The sequence below is a fragment of the Chlorocebus sabaeus genome, chromosome 21, assembly GCF_047675955.1.
Source record: "Chlorocebus sabaeus isolate Y175 chromosome 21, mChlSab1.0.hap1, whole genome shotgun sequence".
Lineage (NCBI taxonomy): Eukaryota > Metazoa > Chordata > Mammalia > Primates > Cercopithecidae > Chlorocebus > Chlorocebus sabaeus.
Genome location: NC_132924.1, coordinates 73554091 through 73571518, shown reverse-complemented (window position 1 = coordinate 73571518; position 17428 = coordinate 73554091). Strand labels below are relative to the sequence as shown.

General features: G+C 38.3%; 1 protein-coding gene across 6 annotated transcripts in view; it reads right to left on the bottom strand.

The window, feature by feature from the left end:
* The window catches only part of MAGI2 (membrane associated guanylate kinase, WW and PDZ domain containing 2), a 1465424-nt gene extending 1449944 nt beyond the window's left edge, over positions 1-15480 (bottom strand). For 5 of the 6 annotated variants that reach the window (XM_073009190.1, XM_073009193.1, XM_073009191.1 and 2 more), the window contains exon 1: positions 14834-15464. In XM_073009190.1, coding sequence (XP_072865291.1) covers positions 14834-15134 — 301 coding nt within the window. In that variant the 5' untranslated portion in view covers positions 15135-15464. Of the gene's footprint in view, positions 1-14833 lie in introns of all 6 variants that reach the window. The other variant, XM_073009192.1, reaches the window with a different exon arrangement.
* Between the last annotated feature and the right edge of the window lie 1948 nt (positions 15481-17428).

Below are 17428 nucleotides of genomic sequence, written 5' to 3'. Positions count from 1 at the left end.
AAAGCCAGAGGCATCACCATTACCTGATTTCAAACTACACTATAAGACTATAGTAATCCAAACAGCATGGATTTGCTATGTGTCTAGAAACAGACACACAGACCAATGGAAAATAGTAAAGAACCCAGAAATAAAGCTTCACGCCTATACCCAACTGATCTTCAACAAGGTTGACTAAAATAAGCACTGGGGAAAGGACTCCCTATTCAATAAATGGTGCTGAGATATTGGCTATCTATACATGATAGAATGAAAATGGACCCCTATATATTATCATATACAAAAATTCAGTCAAGATGAATTAAATATTTAGATGTAAAGTCTGAAACACGGAGGTTGCAGTGAGCCGAGATCACGCCACTACACTCCACCTCGGGTGACAGAGCAAGACTCCGCCTCAAAAAAAAAAAAAAAAAAAAAAAAGTCCTTGAAAGAAAGCTAATAAATATGCTTCTGGACATGAGCCTTGACAACGAATTTATGACTAAGTCCTCAAAGGCAATCACAACAAAAACAAAAATTGACAAGTGGGACCTAAGTCAACTAAAGAGCTTTTGCACAGCAAAAGCTTTTGTAAACAAAAGCAAAAAATTTACTCTGTTTACTCTATCAACAGAGTAAACAGACAACCTAAAGAATAGGAGAAAATATTTGCAAACTATGTATCTGACAAAGGACTAATATCCAGAACCTATAAGGAACTTGAACAACTCAACAAGCAATAAACAAATAACCCCATTAAAAACTGGGCAAAAGACATGAACAGGCATTTCTCAAAAATAAACAAGTGGCCAAAAAACGTATTAAAATTACTGAGCAGGACTAATCTTCAGAGAAATGCAAATAAAACCACAATGATATATCATTTCACACCAATAAGAATGGTTACTATTAAAAAGTCAAAAAATAACAGATGCTGGCGAGGTTGTGGAGAAAAGGAAATATTCACATACTGTTGGTGGGATTGTAAATTAGTTCAATCCCCATGGAAAGCAGTTTGGAGAATTCTCTAAGTACTAACAATAGAATTTCCATTCAACCCAGTCATCGCATCATGGGTATACACCTAACAAAAATACATTGTTCTATCAAAAAGATACCTGAATGCATATGTTCACTGCAGCACTAAACACAATAGCAAAGCCATGGAATCAACCTATATTCCCATCAATGGTGAACTGGATAAAGAAAATGTGGTACATATACACCATGGATGTATATGCAGACATGAAAAAGAACAAAATAATGTCCTCTGCAGCAACATGGATGCATGGAGGCCATTATCCTAGGAAAATTAACGCAGAAACAGAAAACCAAATACCACATATTCTCACTTATAACTGGAAGCTAGACATTGGTACACATGGACATAAACACGGGAACAATAGACACTGGGGACTACCAGAGGCAGGAGTAGGAGAGGGGACAAGGGTTGAGAAACTACCTGTAGGGTACTATGCTAACTACCTGAGTGATGGGTTCAATAGTACCTCAAACCTCAGCATCACACAATATATCCTTGTAACAAACCTGTAGCAGAATCTAAAATAAAATTTGAATTTTTTTAAATAAGACATTTTTCTTTTTAAAAAAATTGAAATTACATATCTTTAAGGTGTACAGGATGGTTATATATATTTATATACACACACATATACATACATACATATATTAGTAAACTAAGCTTTCAAAAAGATAGTCTCACTATTGCCATATAAAATTAACTGAATAATTTTGTATGTCAGAGGAAAGTAACTCATTACCAACATAGTACTCAATGAGGAATTCTTAGTACAACCTAGAGAAGAGATTGTTTCAGAATTTGCTCCAAGTATAGCCTAGAATGTCATAGCAATGGGCAAGAAGGTTGGTCTCAAATTAGCACTTTACAGAATCAAAAACTGGGGTATTATTTAGGTTTTGTGGCCTTTGATTTAAGATTGAAACCATATAACTGATAAAAGCAGCATTGTCCAAGACGTAATTCTTACTATTATCATTTGTATCTGACTTGCTAATAAAGTAAAAATGTTATCTTTAGTGTTCATAAATGATAAATTAATAGTCTGTATATATGATGAATCAATTCCATATGCTACACATTCAGAAGAACTCAATTTAAGAAGATTGGTTTGTATGTTATTATAAATGTATGTCCTCCTCTTCCCCTATTAGAAATACTAAGTAAAAAAGAATATGTGTGCAGGCATGTTAAATACAGGCATCCCTCAAATTTCCACTCTTGGTCTCTTCTCATTTTCAATGCTCTTCTAATGGACTACAGCCCTTTGCCAGCTATTACAGCTGTTTTACAGCTATTACTGTAAAAACAATGAATCTGAACTCTCTATACTGAAGGTCCAAAAATCCTGTGAGCTCTAGATATATGTGACCAACAATGTTTGTCAATGAGAAACATGCCATCTGCCAGGCACCTCAAACACATTATACAAGCAGGCACTCATTATTCTCCACGCACTGTGTTCTTTAATACCAACTGGAGCAAAATGAAATAAGAAAATCTCCTAAAAATATAAAATAGGCCATTTCTAACTTAATTTTGTTAACTCACCATCTTTAATTCCAATGCCTAATCTAAATTGTTTTAAGTAAAATATCGGTTATAACTATCTTATGAATAGTTATGTGCATATATTACTTATGCACTAAGAACCACAATATTCTGAAATACTGTGGAAATAGCGTGCTACTACTTCTGCAGTTCTCAAAGATAGCAATTTTCTTTTTCTAGAACAGCTAAAGCCATTTCTCCTACATTAAATTTTAATCTTTGCAGTTAATGGCATCTTCATCTCCTTCACACACCTAGCCCTAAGTCAGAAACCTGAAAGTCATTTTTGCCTAGTGCCTCCCCTTCACCACTACCTCCCATTCCAATGAATATAAATTTTTACTCATACCATTCTTAAATATGTTTCAAGCTCACCTCCTCCCTCCGTTCCTAGTACTGATGCCAAAACTTAAGCTTTGCTCTCAGTTTCTTCTCCCGTCCATAAATAACTGAAATCAAATTTTCTCCCTTCCCCAATCCCTCCCATGAAACAAAACAAAAAACAGAAACCCCACCACTTTATGTTTCTCCTTTGCCTAAACACCTTCAGTGGTTTTAACAACCTACGTATAATGTCCATAATGTTCAGGTTTCTAAGTAAGGCCTTCCTTGATATGGCTCCAAGTTTCCTTTCTGGAAAAATTCTCGGTTGCCTCCAGAAGTGCTCAGTTACTGCTTTCCTTGGCCTCATTGGTCTATATTTATTTTCCTACCCAGAGCAGATCATCTTTTCCCTCTCCCACCTTGGGTCACGCTCTTCTCTCTGCTTCCCACACCTCCCTTCTTGAATCCCTACTCAAGCTTTAGAGACAATCTCAAAGATCTCTTATTCTATGCAGCACTCCCCAGTTCCACTTGCTATCTTCCATCTCTAAACAATGTTTTCAATAGAATTGCAGTAAGCATTTTACAAAACATTCCACCTGTCCTATCTTCTTGGAATCTAATAACCACCCTCTAACATGAGGAGACTGAGGCTCAGAAAATGTTGGTCCCATCATAAGGAAGTGATAGCAATGGACTTGGAGCTGAAATTCAATTAAGTCTTCAGACTCCAAGATCCACACTCTCTATATTATACCCCTCTGCTTCCTCCTGTCCCTCCTATGTGCTGTAAAGGTAGTAATGTTTACTTCTGTACCATCACACTGAGCACAGTGTTTTAAGGTTTGCTTTGTATATTTTTGCCTCTCCTTCTACTCTGCATTCTTAGAGGGTAGAATCTGATCCTTATTAACATTTTAATGCCAGGACCCAGCTTTAGCATGACATAAAACAAAAAATAATGAATAATTATTTATTCAATTAATCAAAGGATCTTAATCTGCTAGAATATTTTCATCTTGATGGAAGACAGTAAATTTGTGAGACAAATACAGAAATTAAAGTTCAAGTCTCTTCCATCATAACACACACACACGCACACACAACTCCTACCCCTCCTAACCATGTATCTTCTTACAGAACAATTATCCATTACCCCATACTACTAAGCAAGTTTCTTGAAGGAGTGGTATGCATACATGATTTCCAGTTTTTTCCTTCCTATTCATTCTTCAACCCTGTGACATGTGGCCATCCACTCCCCTGAAATAGCACCAATAAAGATGATCTTCATTTTTGCCAAATGCAATGGAAACATTTCAGAGCTCATCTTTCTAACCATTTCTGCTTTGCTTGGCAGTACTGACCACTCACTCGACATTAAGAGTGCTCTTAGTTCAGTCTTAGTTTCCTTCCTGGGATCCCTTGGCTTCTCCTCAAACTTAGATATCACAGCATTTCTTTGTTCTTCTTTTTTTTTTCTTTATATGCTCTTACTGGAGAGTCTCATAATAAGTTAATGGATTCTAGCCCTGGAAAATTGGAGTTAGAACACTTTGATGAGTCAGTTTATAGTTACATGTACTCCTGGGTCAATAGCACAGACATTTGTAAACACTATATAATTTTAAAAATACTTCAAGTTTGATTTTGCATGCATTGTTGGTTTATTTTTGTGACTGGTTTGGTTTCTTGATTATGTTCTATTTTGAATAATTTTAAAATGAATTTGTGTTCCTACATATTACTTCAGAATGGTAAAAAAATTGAGTCCTACCAGAGCAAAATTCAGTGAGGTAATGGAGACATGCCTAGAATTTGACTGAGCTTATGTAGCTGGAAAATACATCATAATGCATTCTCCAAGATTACTCCTTATCTTGGTAAAGATCCTCCTTATATTGGTAAAAAAGATCTTTACCAATATCTCCAAAACAATAAAATAGGAATAAAATACATTTTTCCATTCCTATAATTTATAGTTATATAAATAGGTTTGTATAAGTAAAAATTATTTTGACTGTAAGTAACAGAAAACCAAATGTAAATGGCTTAAAAATCTTGTCTAATGTATTATTCTCTCAATAACAAGGAGAACAGAGATAGTGCTAGTCCTAGCTTCACTATTTCAGCAGTTCTTTAAGGAGCCAGTAGCTTTTCCTCATTCTGTTCTGCCATCCTCCACCTTTCGGCTAGCTCTCTTCACGATCGCAACATGACTACTCTGGCTTCAGGCATCACCTCCATGTGGAGCAACTTTCGTAGGCAGAAAAGTAAATAGTCTTTTGTAGAATTTTATCTGAAGAACTAAGAAATTTCTCAGAAAGTTCCCAAGGGAATTTACTTTTCCTTACTTAGAATTGGGTTATAAGCCATTTCCTAAACTAATAACTGGTGAAGAGACGGAATTACCTTGCTTGATTTAGTCTAGTTCCTTCCCGTGGTATGAGGTCATTCTGATATGAAACACTTACCAGTGTTATCAACATGTGGATACTTGAACAAAACTGGCGTTTTGATACTAAGAAAGTAGGGGAGGAGGAGAAGAAATGCATTCCAGGTAGACAACCAACAATTTCTTTAGTAACTAAATTTGTGGTTTTCTAAGTTCTATCTGAAAAGATATTCAACTGAAGCAAAGCATCTCCCTAGTCAATGTTAAAAGTGTCAATTTCCCCAATCATAAAAGGCATCATGGATTTTATATCAGTCAATGAAGACTTTCCAGTTAATTTTAAAAGGGAGATTTGGGATAAGAATATACAAAGGCATTTTATTGATTCAGTTTAGCATACTGTTTGGGCTAGCAAATATATTAAATTTATACAGTTTTATATTTCATTTATAGTATATATGTATTTTACAAATTCCTTTTTTCAAGCCAGATACACAGACAGTATTTTGCACATTCATATATAGTATGTACTCCATAATGAATCTGACATAAGGAAAATGATTTTAAATTTAAAACATTAATGTAATTCAAAATATTATATTCTTCATTTTATAGCAAAATCTTGTGGGATCCTTTCCACTTAAACTTAGTTTTAGTTTTTCTTTACATTTTTGATTTCTCACCAAAGCAATGCCAGTACTTGTGCTTTAGTTAAACACTTATAAATTAGACATCATTTAACTTATTTTTAATAATTATTTTTAATAATTGCAATATACCATATATTCATATTATTGAATGCAGGTCTCTCATTTTACTCTTGAGGCATTTAAACAAATAAAAATGTAAACCATTCTGCAAATGTGTTATCCAGTTCATGAATAAGTATGTACCTTGTCCCTGCCTCTTCTTTTGTAACATTAATATAAGGTTATTATCCTGTGCATTGTAACATTAATACTAGGATATTATCCTGTACATTGCAACATCAGCACGTTAGTTTGTACATTATGTGGTCCACCAGCCACTTTGCAATATAAATAAAAATGACCAAAATCCAAACTTTTAAATCTGACTTCTTTTTATCCCTTATCAACAACTAATATATACAACACATAGAAATCATTTAGGTGCTTTATTTTATTATGTCTTCATGGACTCTCATTATCAGAGTTAATGAGTTAAAAATATCACTCACAATTGAAAATTGATGGGTGACTATACAAGCTTTTCAGATTGATTTGTCACGTATGGAATAGTTTAATGTAACTGCTTTCCCTAAAATAAGGCTATATCCTCACATACATAAGTGCCTTTCTGAGACTATTTAAAAGCTGGCACTGAACCTTAGTGTTTGAAGTGTGTGTGTGTGTGTGTGTGTGTGTGTGTGTGCACGCGCGTGTGTGTTGTATTCCATGTATCCAAAGATGCGGAACAAATTTGTTGTTCACTAGGGTGACTCCCACACTAGACTGAAGAAGAGCAAAGCATAGGAACTTCCAACTAAAGAGAAAAAGGAGATCCAACTATAGATACTGTTTCAGAAGAAACACTAAGAAAGAGGACTTGAGAATTTTAACTGTTAGTAGGTAATAGCATCTTTGATAAAACTTTTGCTCTTCCAGAAGAGGGAAACACTTTTATTCTGCTTATTCAGCCTTCACTCTTCACACAAACAAAATGTCTACTCCCTAAGTATATGACTTGCTAGAATGGTAAGATTACCATCATCTATGGTCAGGGTGTTTTTAGAAATAAGCCAAGACTTTTGGAAGATTTTAGTGACCCTCCAAGCCTAAATACTTGCTATGTTTTGAAGAAACTTTATCTAGCAAAGAGTTCAACACCTTTACATCATAGACTGTGGAAAAAAAAAAAAAAAAGGAAATTAGGTATTGCAGATCAGAATGCTTCACAAGGCTGGGCACGGTGGCTCACACCTGTAATCCCAGCACTTTGGGAGGCAGAGGTGGGCAGATCACTTGAGGTCAGGAGTTCAAGACCAGCCTGGCCAACATGATAAAACTCTGTCTCTAGTAAAAATACAAAAATTAGCCAGTGTGATGGTGGGTGCCTGTAGTCCCAGCTACCTGGGATGCCGAGGCAGGAGAATCACTTGAACCCAGGAGGCAGAGGTCTCAGTGAGCAGAGATGGTGCCACTATACTCCAACCTGAACCTTAGTGTTTGAAGTGTGTGTGTGTGTGTGTGTGTGTGTGTGGGTGTGTGTGTATTCCATGTACCTAAAGATGCAGAACAAATCTGTTGTTCACTAGGGTGACTCCCACACTAGACTGAAGAAGAGCAAAGTGAGACTCCTCAACAAACAAACAAAACAACAACAAAAAACTTCACAAAAAGCAACAGTGGACATTTCATATTTCTGAAACTTATTGGTGTTTACAAAATCCAGCTAATCAGATTTGACAAGTTTAGGGTATGTCACTAGATTAAGCTGTGGGTTTCTATAGCACTTATTATCCTCTGCCTAGCAACACAAAATATTCATATAAGCAACAATACTCACTTGTAAAATGCAAAATGTTAAAAATGTATGTAATTGTTTTTGTATTATTTTTACTCAGACGTTCTCTGTGATCTATTAAGTGACAATGTAAAGTATAAACAGTTTTTGTGCTACTCTTGGTCCATGGCATTATAAATAATTCAATTTATATTGGTATTGGGAAACTTACTTTTTAACAAACATCTTCAAACACAATGTAATATAAAAATAGATTTTTAAATATACATTTTGATTTTTAATAAAATAGTTATGTTTCTTTCTACTTCATTTCACCAAGTCACTTAATAAAATCCATGTTATTTACAGAAAAATTCCTGATGTTATATGCATGTGTTTTACTATAAGGCAGTTATGAGGTTGATAAAATTTCTTCCACAAATTTTTTCATTAGAAAATTCAACACAGACAAAATCTCTTTTACTTTGTACTATAAAGGTTTATTTTTTTCTTCTGTAACATATCTGTGTTTGGGTATATCCAATGATATATCCAAAGTATGTATTTAGGCTTAAACTGCCATGGTTTTGACAGTGATTTTTTTTTTTAAGTAAGCCACAATAAATAAAAATGGCACAAAACCTCATAAAGATTCATGTAACGATTACATGGAGAAATTATTTTCCCAGGTAGAGCAAGCCATCTAATTATTTCAAATATTGAAACAAATCTAGTCATTCATATAAATCATCTACTCATTAGCCTAATGGATCTTTGAAAGTATATCAATGGGGGTCGGTCGCAGTGGCTCACTCCTGTAATCCTAGCACTTTGGGAGGCTGAGGTGGCGGATCACGACCTCAGGAGATCAAGACATCCTGGCTAACAAGGTGAAACCCTCTCTTTACTAAAAATACAAAAACATTAGCTGGGTGTGGTGGTGGGGGCTTGGAGTCCCAGCTACTTGGGACACTGAGGCAGGAGAATGGCGTGAAACCGGGAGGCGGAGCTTGCAGTGAGCCCAGATGGTGCCACTGCACTCAAGCCTGGGTGACAGAGCAAGACTCCATCTCAAAAAAAAAAAAAGTATATCAATGGGATGCAATTGGGTTAATATTCAATAACTTATCAAAGAAGGAAACTTTTATTGTTTCTTCCAGACCACTCAAAACAGTCAACAACATATATTAAACTTAACACAAATTTTAACTTTTAAAAAAATTCTCAATATGAAGTTATTTTACAGAGTTGACGAAGATGTCAGTAAGATGTAATAATAAAAGCAATTTGTATTAATTATCTATGATGATATGGACATTGTACTATATTTTTTAGCAGAAGTATGTCCCTATGCAAGTCTTTAATTAACAATGTAAATTCAGCAATTATGATCTTATTACTAAGTTTTCTACATAAGATGATTTACTTTTATTAAAGGAAATATAACAAATACTAGAGACAGAAGAGAGCTGAGAATAGAATGGAGTAAGTAATAATAAAGTCACAATACTAAGAAAGTTATATGTTTGTTGTCATAATATATAGCCAGATTATAGCTAGGAGATATTTTTAGAAATTAATATTGAACCCTGGAGCTTCAAGGTAGATTTTTCCATTGAATCATAAAATAGGATTAATTCAACTAAAATGCTAAAATCATGGGGGAGCTAGCAGTGGAAGTATTGTTGGCTTGTAACAGTATTAATACAGAGACTTATTTGACTTATTTATATTGCATTACTTTCATACCAAGTATAGAAATACTATAAAATAGTATTTTAATAGTACTATAGTACTTTAATAGGCTTTAAATAGTATTTAATGGTATTTTAACAGTAGCATAAGGTACTACAAAATAGTATAGTATAAGATACTATAAAATGCAGTACAAATTGCATTTTTACTTATTTACATTGCAATACTAACAAATGCAAAGTATTCTTTTTGCTGAATTTGATGCATTTCTTCATTATACATTGTTGACTGTGAACACTTACGAATTAACTGTTTTATTATTGTTATTCTTTATGAGGTACTTAATTTCCAGCTGAGAAGTAAAAGTTCAACAGCATGATACTTACTCTCAACTACAATGATGTATTAATATAAGAAGTATAAACTCTTAAACTTAAATTAATAAATTCTAATAGGATTTCTATGTTGTCAAGTTTAGAGTAAATAATTCAATATATTCACCAATTCTTTGGGAGTAAACACATGTGGTATGAAGAAAATAAATTACTATGTAAAAATAAACTACGTCTAAAGTATAAAATAAATATAAAATAGCAGATGTTTACATGGAAAGGCAGGATCAGTGGGAGTTATTTTTAAAAGGTGAAAATATGTTCCATTGTATTTATTGATATTATCCTTTAAATAAATTCTTTTCAAATAAAATATTTATTTCATTATGCATAAAAACCTTAAAATACAACTTGCAAATTACTCTATATTAGTCAATCATTTCATATTTTTCAGTTAATGTGAATTGAGTAAAATATCTTGAAAATTAAAAACACCTCATAATGTCACTAGCTCAAAATGACCAATATGTTTGCAATAGCATTTACTAAAATCTACATAATGCTTATCACCTGCCAGACACTACACGATTTAAATACATAACTTAGCTAATATTCTTAAGGTACCATTACTACCCCAGGTTAGTTATCTTGTTCGTATAGCTAGCACTAACTGACATACCCAGGAATCAAAACTAGGTGGTGTACTTAGGAGAGTGTACCTTTAACCATTGCTCTACCCCACCTTCTGAGGAAAATGATTCTGCCAGGGTCTGCTATGTATTTGAAAATCATTATTTAAACCATAATCAATCAGAGATGTCAAGTGTGAATATGCTTTTCTCATTATGAAAGTGAATTTGTGAGTTACAAGCAATGAAAAGGAAAGTGAGCATAATAAACGTGCCAACAGATTAAACAGTTCAAATGTCAAGAACAGAGATAGTACAGATAAAAAGCAAATAATCATATTTAACATTTGAGGTCATACCATTTAAGTTATCTACACCTACCAAAAAACTACATTGATATCACTTATAAATTATGCCCCAAGAGAACTGTCTCATTAACCTTGTTAAAAACATTAATGGTACTTTATTTGTAAAATAATAAACTCATCAAAATGTTTAAACAATGTTATTTATTAAACACTACTATTCATATATCTCACATTTTTATGGAAAAAAGTCAATCTTTATTTACAGAAAATTTGACATAATTTGTTTTTACCTTTTCAAATACAAAGAAGTATAGAGATTTGACTCTATTATTCTAGCCTGAAGTCAGTCAAGAAGAAAGTATGACTCTTAATAAATGTGGATCTACTTTCCTTTGAAGGTATCTTTGAAAGGAGCAGTAGGAGGGAGAGCAATGTAGATCTTCTCTAAAACTGAATTTCAAAGGATTTATTTGGCCCATCTTCCACATGGGAAGAATTAGAATCTTTTTTTTTTTTTTTTTTTGCCTTTTATTTCCCATTGTGAGATCCTAAATGGGAAAATAAGTCCAGGTTATGTAGGTCTTTATGCGGTATTACAGGCATTAGCAACCATAGTGCAAGGAATGTAGGACACAAAGGCCTGTGTAACTGGCTGCTGTGAACTTTAGTGGCAAACCTTAAAAAAGGGAAAAGAAAAAGGAAAGAAGACCTTTAGCACTTCCATATAGATCTCAACATCACTCAAAAAACTTTCTTCAACTGGGTCTGATGCATTAATGAGATCATAGAATTACTGCTAATTTAGCATTACATCCTTTGGTGCAGAAAGTTTATTATTATAAATAAAATGCCATCATTCATAAAAAGTAATTGGGTGTGACAATAAGCCATATTTTAATATGTGGTTTATTACTGTGTGGATTAAAAGCAGAAAGCTTAAATTAAAAAGAGAATTCCTTGAATTTAATTAAACAGTTTTAAAAATTGTTTTGCAGGTATTTAAACAGTGTAGAAACACTATGATATATATATACTATGTAATATGTCTTAAAATCCCAACAACTCACCTCCTTTTAAAATTATGACAGATTAAAATTATGATAACTGTAATGTAAAATTAGGCAAACAAGTGAATAAAAATTGAGTAAATAATGCAATTTTACCTGGTGCACTTAGTAACAATATTCTTATTATTCAAATATTATCTTTTCTTTATAAAATCTTCCTTAAACTATGATATGCATGTAGTTTCTGTATAATACCCAATGTCGGAATGAATATTCAAAAATCAATCTCATTAAAGTTTTAAAAATGCAACTGCTAAACAAACATGGTTAAGTTTTTCAGCTATGCTAGTTTTTTGCCTCTCTCAAAATATAACTACTGGGCCAAGAGTTTCTAAATGATTTTCCAGTAAAAGACATCTGTATTGAAACCTAAGACACACAGGCACTATAGTAAAGCTTCTGAAATTTTCATTTTTTAAATCATAAATAAAATTAATCTATGATTTGACAAGGAAAAGATTAGAATAGCAATATGAATCATATTTAAAAGAAAGCACAAGAGAATTGCTTAGTCCACACAAGGTAAAAGGAACTTTTTTTGTTTTGTTTTTTGTCAATAGTGATTCAGGAGATGAATCGGGTTCCTATGGGTTTCTGTGAATATCATTATACAAATTTATCATCAATGAACCAGTGAAGCATGAAACAGGGTTAATATAGAATGAAAAGAGAGTTTCTCCTCAATATATCACTTTATAAGCATATATTCTGAGTTTTAAAAGCAACAATCTTCCACATAAAATTCAATACAAGAGTGATCACAGACCACATTAGATCGAATTATGGCAGGATTCAAATAATATTGAATCCAGGTCCTCATCTTATATAGGAATCCGTGGCATATGATCATTTCAGCTTCTTCATGGATACCCACAATGATGGGAACTTCATCACAGGGTGCTCACGAATTTTTGGAAAACTCGTTAGAAAGCTCATGATTTAATCAAAGTAAAGCGGCTTCATCCTTTAAAATTTCTCATAGATTTATCACCATTTTGTCCTGTGGGCTATCACAGGATAGTAAGAATTCCTTTTCTTACCTGATAGCTTTTCGCTTTTTTATGACAGCTTTTATTCTCACTTCTCCAAGTTAAGTCTTTCCACTGCGTTTCATAGAATACATCTATAATACACAATACTCTTTCTTTCTCTTTTGAACTTACTCTTTGCTAATGTGAGTTTGCCAACATCCTCCTCAACCAGGCGTGCTCAGAATTGAACACAACATTTAAGATGTGGTGATCATTGCAAACTATAATAGGGCATCCCTTTGAAGGACTCTATTAAGTCCAATTTAATAACACTTAACTTTTGCAGCCATGTTCCACGACAAATACCAAGCATTTGGCCAACAAAACGATGCTCATTAGTTGCATAGTGGACTTTTTGTACCCAAAGATCTTAACATTTATATCTATTCCTATAAGGTATTATTTTCACATGGAACATGTTAACATGAAGCTTTGTATTTGAACCTTAGGTATCTTATCTTCAAAAATATCAAGATACTCTATTTTCTTTTCTACCAAACTCATATCCCTTCAGTGTTGTATAGTATGGAGCTACGTTGACTTATAATAGCTATCTCAATTTATTAATACTCTTAATACTCAAGAATCCCCAAGAAAAACATTTTCTTGTATGGCAATTTACATTTGAGAAATTTTGTCCAAGACTTCTTTTTCTCTTGTTTACTTTAAAGCAAGTTTTTTAGAGAATAATTTTACAGTGCAGTACATCTCCGTAAGAGCGTTTCTTGGTAGTTGATCATGATTAAGTGGCAAAATGCAGGTAATGACATGCTCAATTCCACCTTTGAGTCAGGACAAACAGTGTAACATCGACGACAACAATAACAACAAACCCTTAGGCTGATATGCCTGTGCCACAAATATCCATACATACCGCACATGAATTGTGCAGTGGAAAAAAAAAAAAAAAAAAAAGCTACTACTTTATTCTACTTAAAGTTGTCCTCTATTCAAACTTTTATCTCACTCTTCTCTCCTTCTGCACCATAATTTTCTTTCAAGCAAAGACAGAGAGTTCTGGATGATTCCAATCTCTCCAAATCTACATCACAGCCTCCAATCGAGGTTCTTTAAAGTCAGGTTGGAGCTCAGGGAGCCTGGGCTGGAACCAGCAAGGGTTTCATCCAGCTCCTCCCCCGAAACACGCCCCCCAAATCGGAGCCAGAGGAGAGCCCAACCACAGAGAACTTCCACTCTATGAGGGCAACCTCTGAGTAAAGTCCTGCCTACACCCATTCATCTCCTCCGACCCCCGCCCAGCACTAGACTGCGCTCCTAGCACCGCGCCTTCTTCCAGAGCCTCCTCCGCCGGGCTGGCTAGGGGTGAGCGCAGGGGTTAGTCAGTGCGCACGTGACGCGCGATGCCCACATGACAAGACCGTGGGCGGGGGAGGGGGACAGCGGAGCGAAGAAGGGGAAAAGTTACAGAAGACCCGTTAAAGCTCCCAAAGCAATTTGTCCCTTCCCTTCCTCGCCAGCAGTGGCTCACGGATCCCTAAGGGACAGCTGGGAACCCAGGCGTCTCCAGCCCAGCCCCAGAAACGCTGGACGCAGTTCTCCGCTCACCCCACCACCCTCTCTTCCCAGACCCGCTGGTGATGCCGCTGCACCCTAAAGTTGCTCCTTCCTTCTTTCTCTCCCTTCCTCCCTTTCCTTGTTTCTTTCTTTCCTTCCTTCATTCCCCAAAAGCTCTTCATCCACTTAGAGTGATGCCACTGACGCACATTCAATTTGCCCCAGGATCTCTGAGGAGGTCAGACCAGGCCGAGCACCTTCCAAAGGGGAGGGTCTAACTGAGCAAACAAAGTTGCACGCCACACCGCAACCTGCCCCTCCCCTCCCTTTAGCCCCCAAGTGGAATCCTCGGCGAAACTCACTTGCACTGCGGGTCCCCTCTGGCCCCTACCCCATCATCGCGCAACACACCCCTTTCAACATGCGCGCCCACCCTTTCATTGCCCTGCGCCCCGAGCGGTCCCACCGCCCGGCAAAACACTAAGCAAGCCGCTGCGCTCACCTTGCTTGACACACTTGAGCCGGAGGGGGTCCTTGCAGTGTTTGATCACGGCCAGCACGTCCCTGATGGTGAGCCCCGCCACGGGGGTCTCGTTCACCTCCAGCAGCAGCTCCTCCGACACCAACTTGCTGCCGCTCTCATAGGCCACCTTTCCGGGCTTCACCTCCCCCAGGTAGGGGAACTGTCCATTCTCGGCGCCCCCCTTCAGTTCAAAGCCCAGCTGGCCCTCCGGGTTCCTGCCAATGACACTCTCATGGACTTTGCTAGTCCAGTGGCTTTTCTTTTTCAAGCTTTTGGACATGGCAGTGGGGTGAGTCGCCTCAGTTCCTGGGGCTCCTTGGGGTTAGGGGGGTTGGTGGTGAGAGAATGAGGATGGAGGAGCAAGGGGGCCCAGGGGGAAGAACAGCAGACTTTGCCTTCTCCCCCCTCTTTCGGTGCTTTCCCTCTTCTTTGGATGGAGTGTGGACGAGGAAGGGGGAGGATGAGAGGGACGGCTGGGCAGAGGTAGGAGAGCTTGGGTGAGGTTGTGCTGTCCCTTGAATGACACTCAAGGCTGTGGCCCCGCAGCAGAGGAAGCGGTGGTGGTGGCGTCGGCGGCGGCGGCGGCGGCAGCCGGAGCTAGCAGTAACCGAGCTGGTGAGCGGGTGCGGTGGGGGTGGGGAAGGAGGGTAGGGATGCCGGGGGCCACTCCTGCGTGGTGCGAGTGGGAACGCGCGCGCGCGCCTGGGTGTGTGTTGTTAGCTGATATCCATGGCAGCTGCAGTGGCAGGGTGCGTGTGCGTGTGTGTGTGTGTGTACTAGTTGTACTGTACTGGCATAGGGGAGGAGGCAGGGGAGGAGGGGCGCGCGCGCCGGGTGGGGAGCCAGGGAGGGCTTCGCCGCTGCCTCCCTCCCTCCCTCCCTCCGCAGCTTGACCCGGTAGTGAAGGCAGAGAGAGAGGCAGGCTGGGTCCGCCTGGCAGCCTACGGGAGGAGGCGGGAGCCGGGAAGGAGGGGAGCCGAGGCCCGGCGTGGGGAGGCCGGCAGGAAGGGCCTCGAGCCAGTGCGGACCTTTCTTCAGCCTCTGTGCCGCCGAACCGCGCGCCAGGCTGCTGTGCGAGGAGGACGCGCTGACTTCCTCCGACCTGGGCTCCTATGGAGCAGAACTAGCGGGACCTGGACTTGTGGCGCGCCTGGTGCCACATCTCGGGCTCTGAGAGCCTCCTGGCGTGGGATCCTGCCGTGAGAAGGAACTGGGGCGGGGGACCCGGCGGGGCATTGCGGGAGAAGGCCTGGGAGCCCTGGGAGACTTGTGGCCTGGGGGAGTTCACTGTGTAGAGAGGTTTCATGTCTTCATCTATACAGTCACTTATTTGTCTCAAAGTTCTCGAAATTCCCTCTTAGAGAAGGAGAAAGTTAGAGAACTGGAGGCTGCGTACCCTGATTGCGCAGAGGGGAAGCAGCCTCGCGTTCCCCGGGGCAGGCTCCCGCCCGCGCGTCCCGCCAGTAGGTGAATTTAGCGGAGGGTTGCGGTAGTCTAGCGAAAGGCTATCCAAGGGTAAGGGGCTTCACTTTTCCCAAGCAGGGGAAACAGAAAGGGTCTACAGGGCTAGGGGTGGAGGGAACGGATGCAATGAGCAGCCTCAGCAGAGAAATGGACAATTTAACTAGGGACCTGCGGCCGAGAGAAGGCAGAGGCGCTCCCTTGCCCAGGAAAGCCACCAGAGTCGGCTTGTACCTGGGGAGGGAACCTTAAGACGATCTGGCCCAACACTCCTTTAGTCACAGAGAAAGGGGAGAAGGCTCCCGAGAGTGAAAATGGCACAGTCGGAGCTGGAACTCCGCTCGTTGACCCCAACCAGTGTTCCCTTCTTTTCGCCAGGTTTGCATCCAGGAGAGGGAAGGATAGGGGCAAAAAAGGATGCAGGGAGGCTGCTGATTTCCTGTGAGACATTAACAGTGATTTTTTTTTAAAATTCCTGTAACTGGTAAATGAATTTCATTTGCTTAACTTTTAAATGATATGTTTCAGACAAAAAAAAAAGTTGCACACCCACTTATCTCTTTAAAGCAGAGGATGAAAAGCACTGAACAGGTAGGATTCTTAATGTCTGAGATGAAGGTGATGTAGGAGGCAAACAGTACAGTTAAAAATGTTGAGTCGACCCAAACAGAAACACCAGGTTTCAATCCAAACTCTACTGCTTACTGAGAATGTGATCTTGAGTAAACTGACCTTCCTGAGCCTCAGCTTTCTTAGTTGTTAAATGGACTTTAAAAATACTAATCTGTTAAGACTGGTGAGAATGAAATCAGGGAAAGCAGGCACAGCAGTGCTCTCCTGGCACAGGTGAGTAGGCGTTCCAAATGATAATTCCCTTCCTCTTTCCCTCTTAGGTATAACTTACTACTTGGGGATGAGGGGGATCAAATGTAGTCAGAAGTGGAAGAGATCTTAAAGATGATTTGTTTAACCTTGTGTCTTTTTTCACTTGAGAAAACAGATCCTCCATAAGTTGGCTGCACTAGTGAAGCTTATTCAGTGAGCCAGGGGCAGTGCCAGGATCTGAAGCCAGATCTGCAAGCAATGCCCAGGAGTAGGCAAGACTTGATAGCA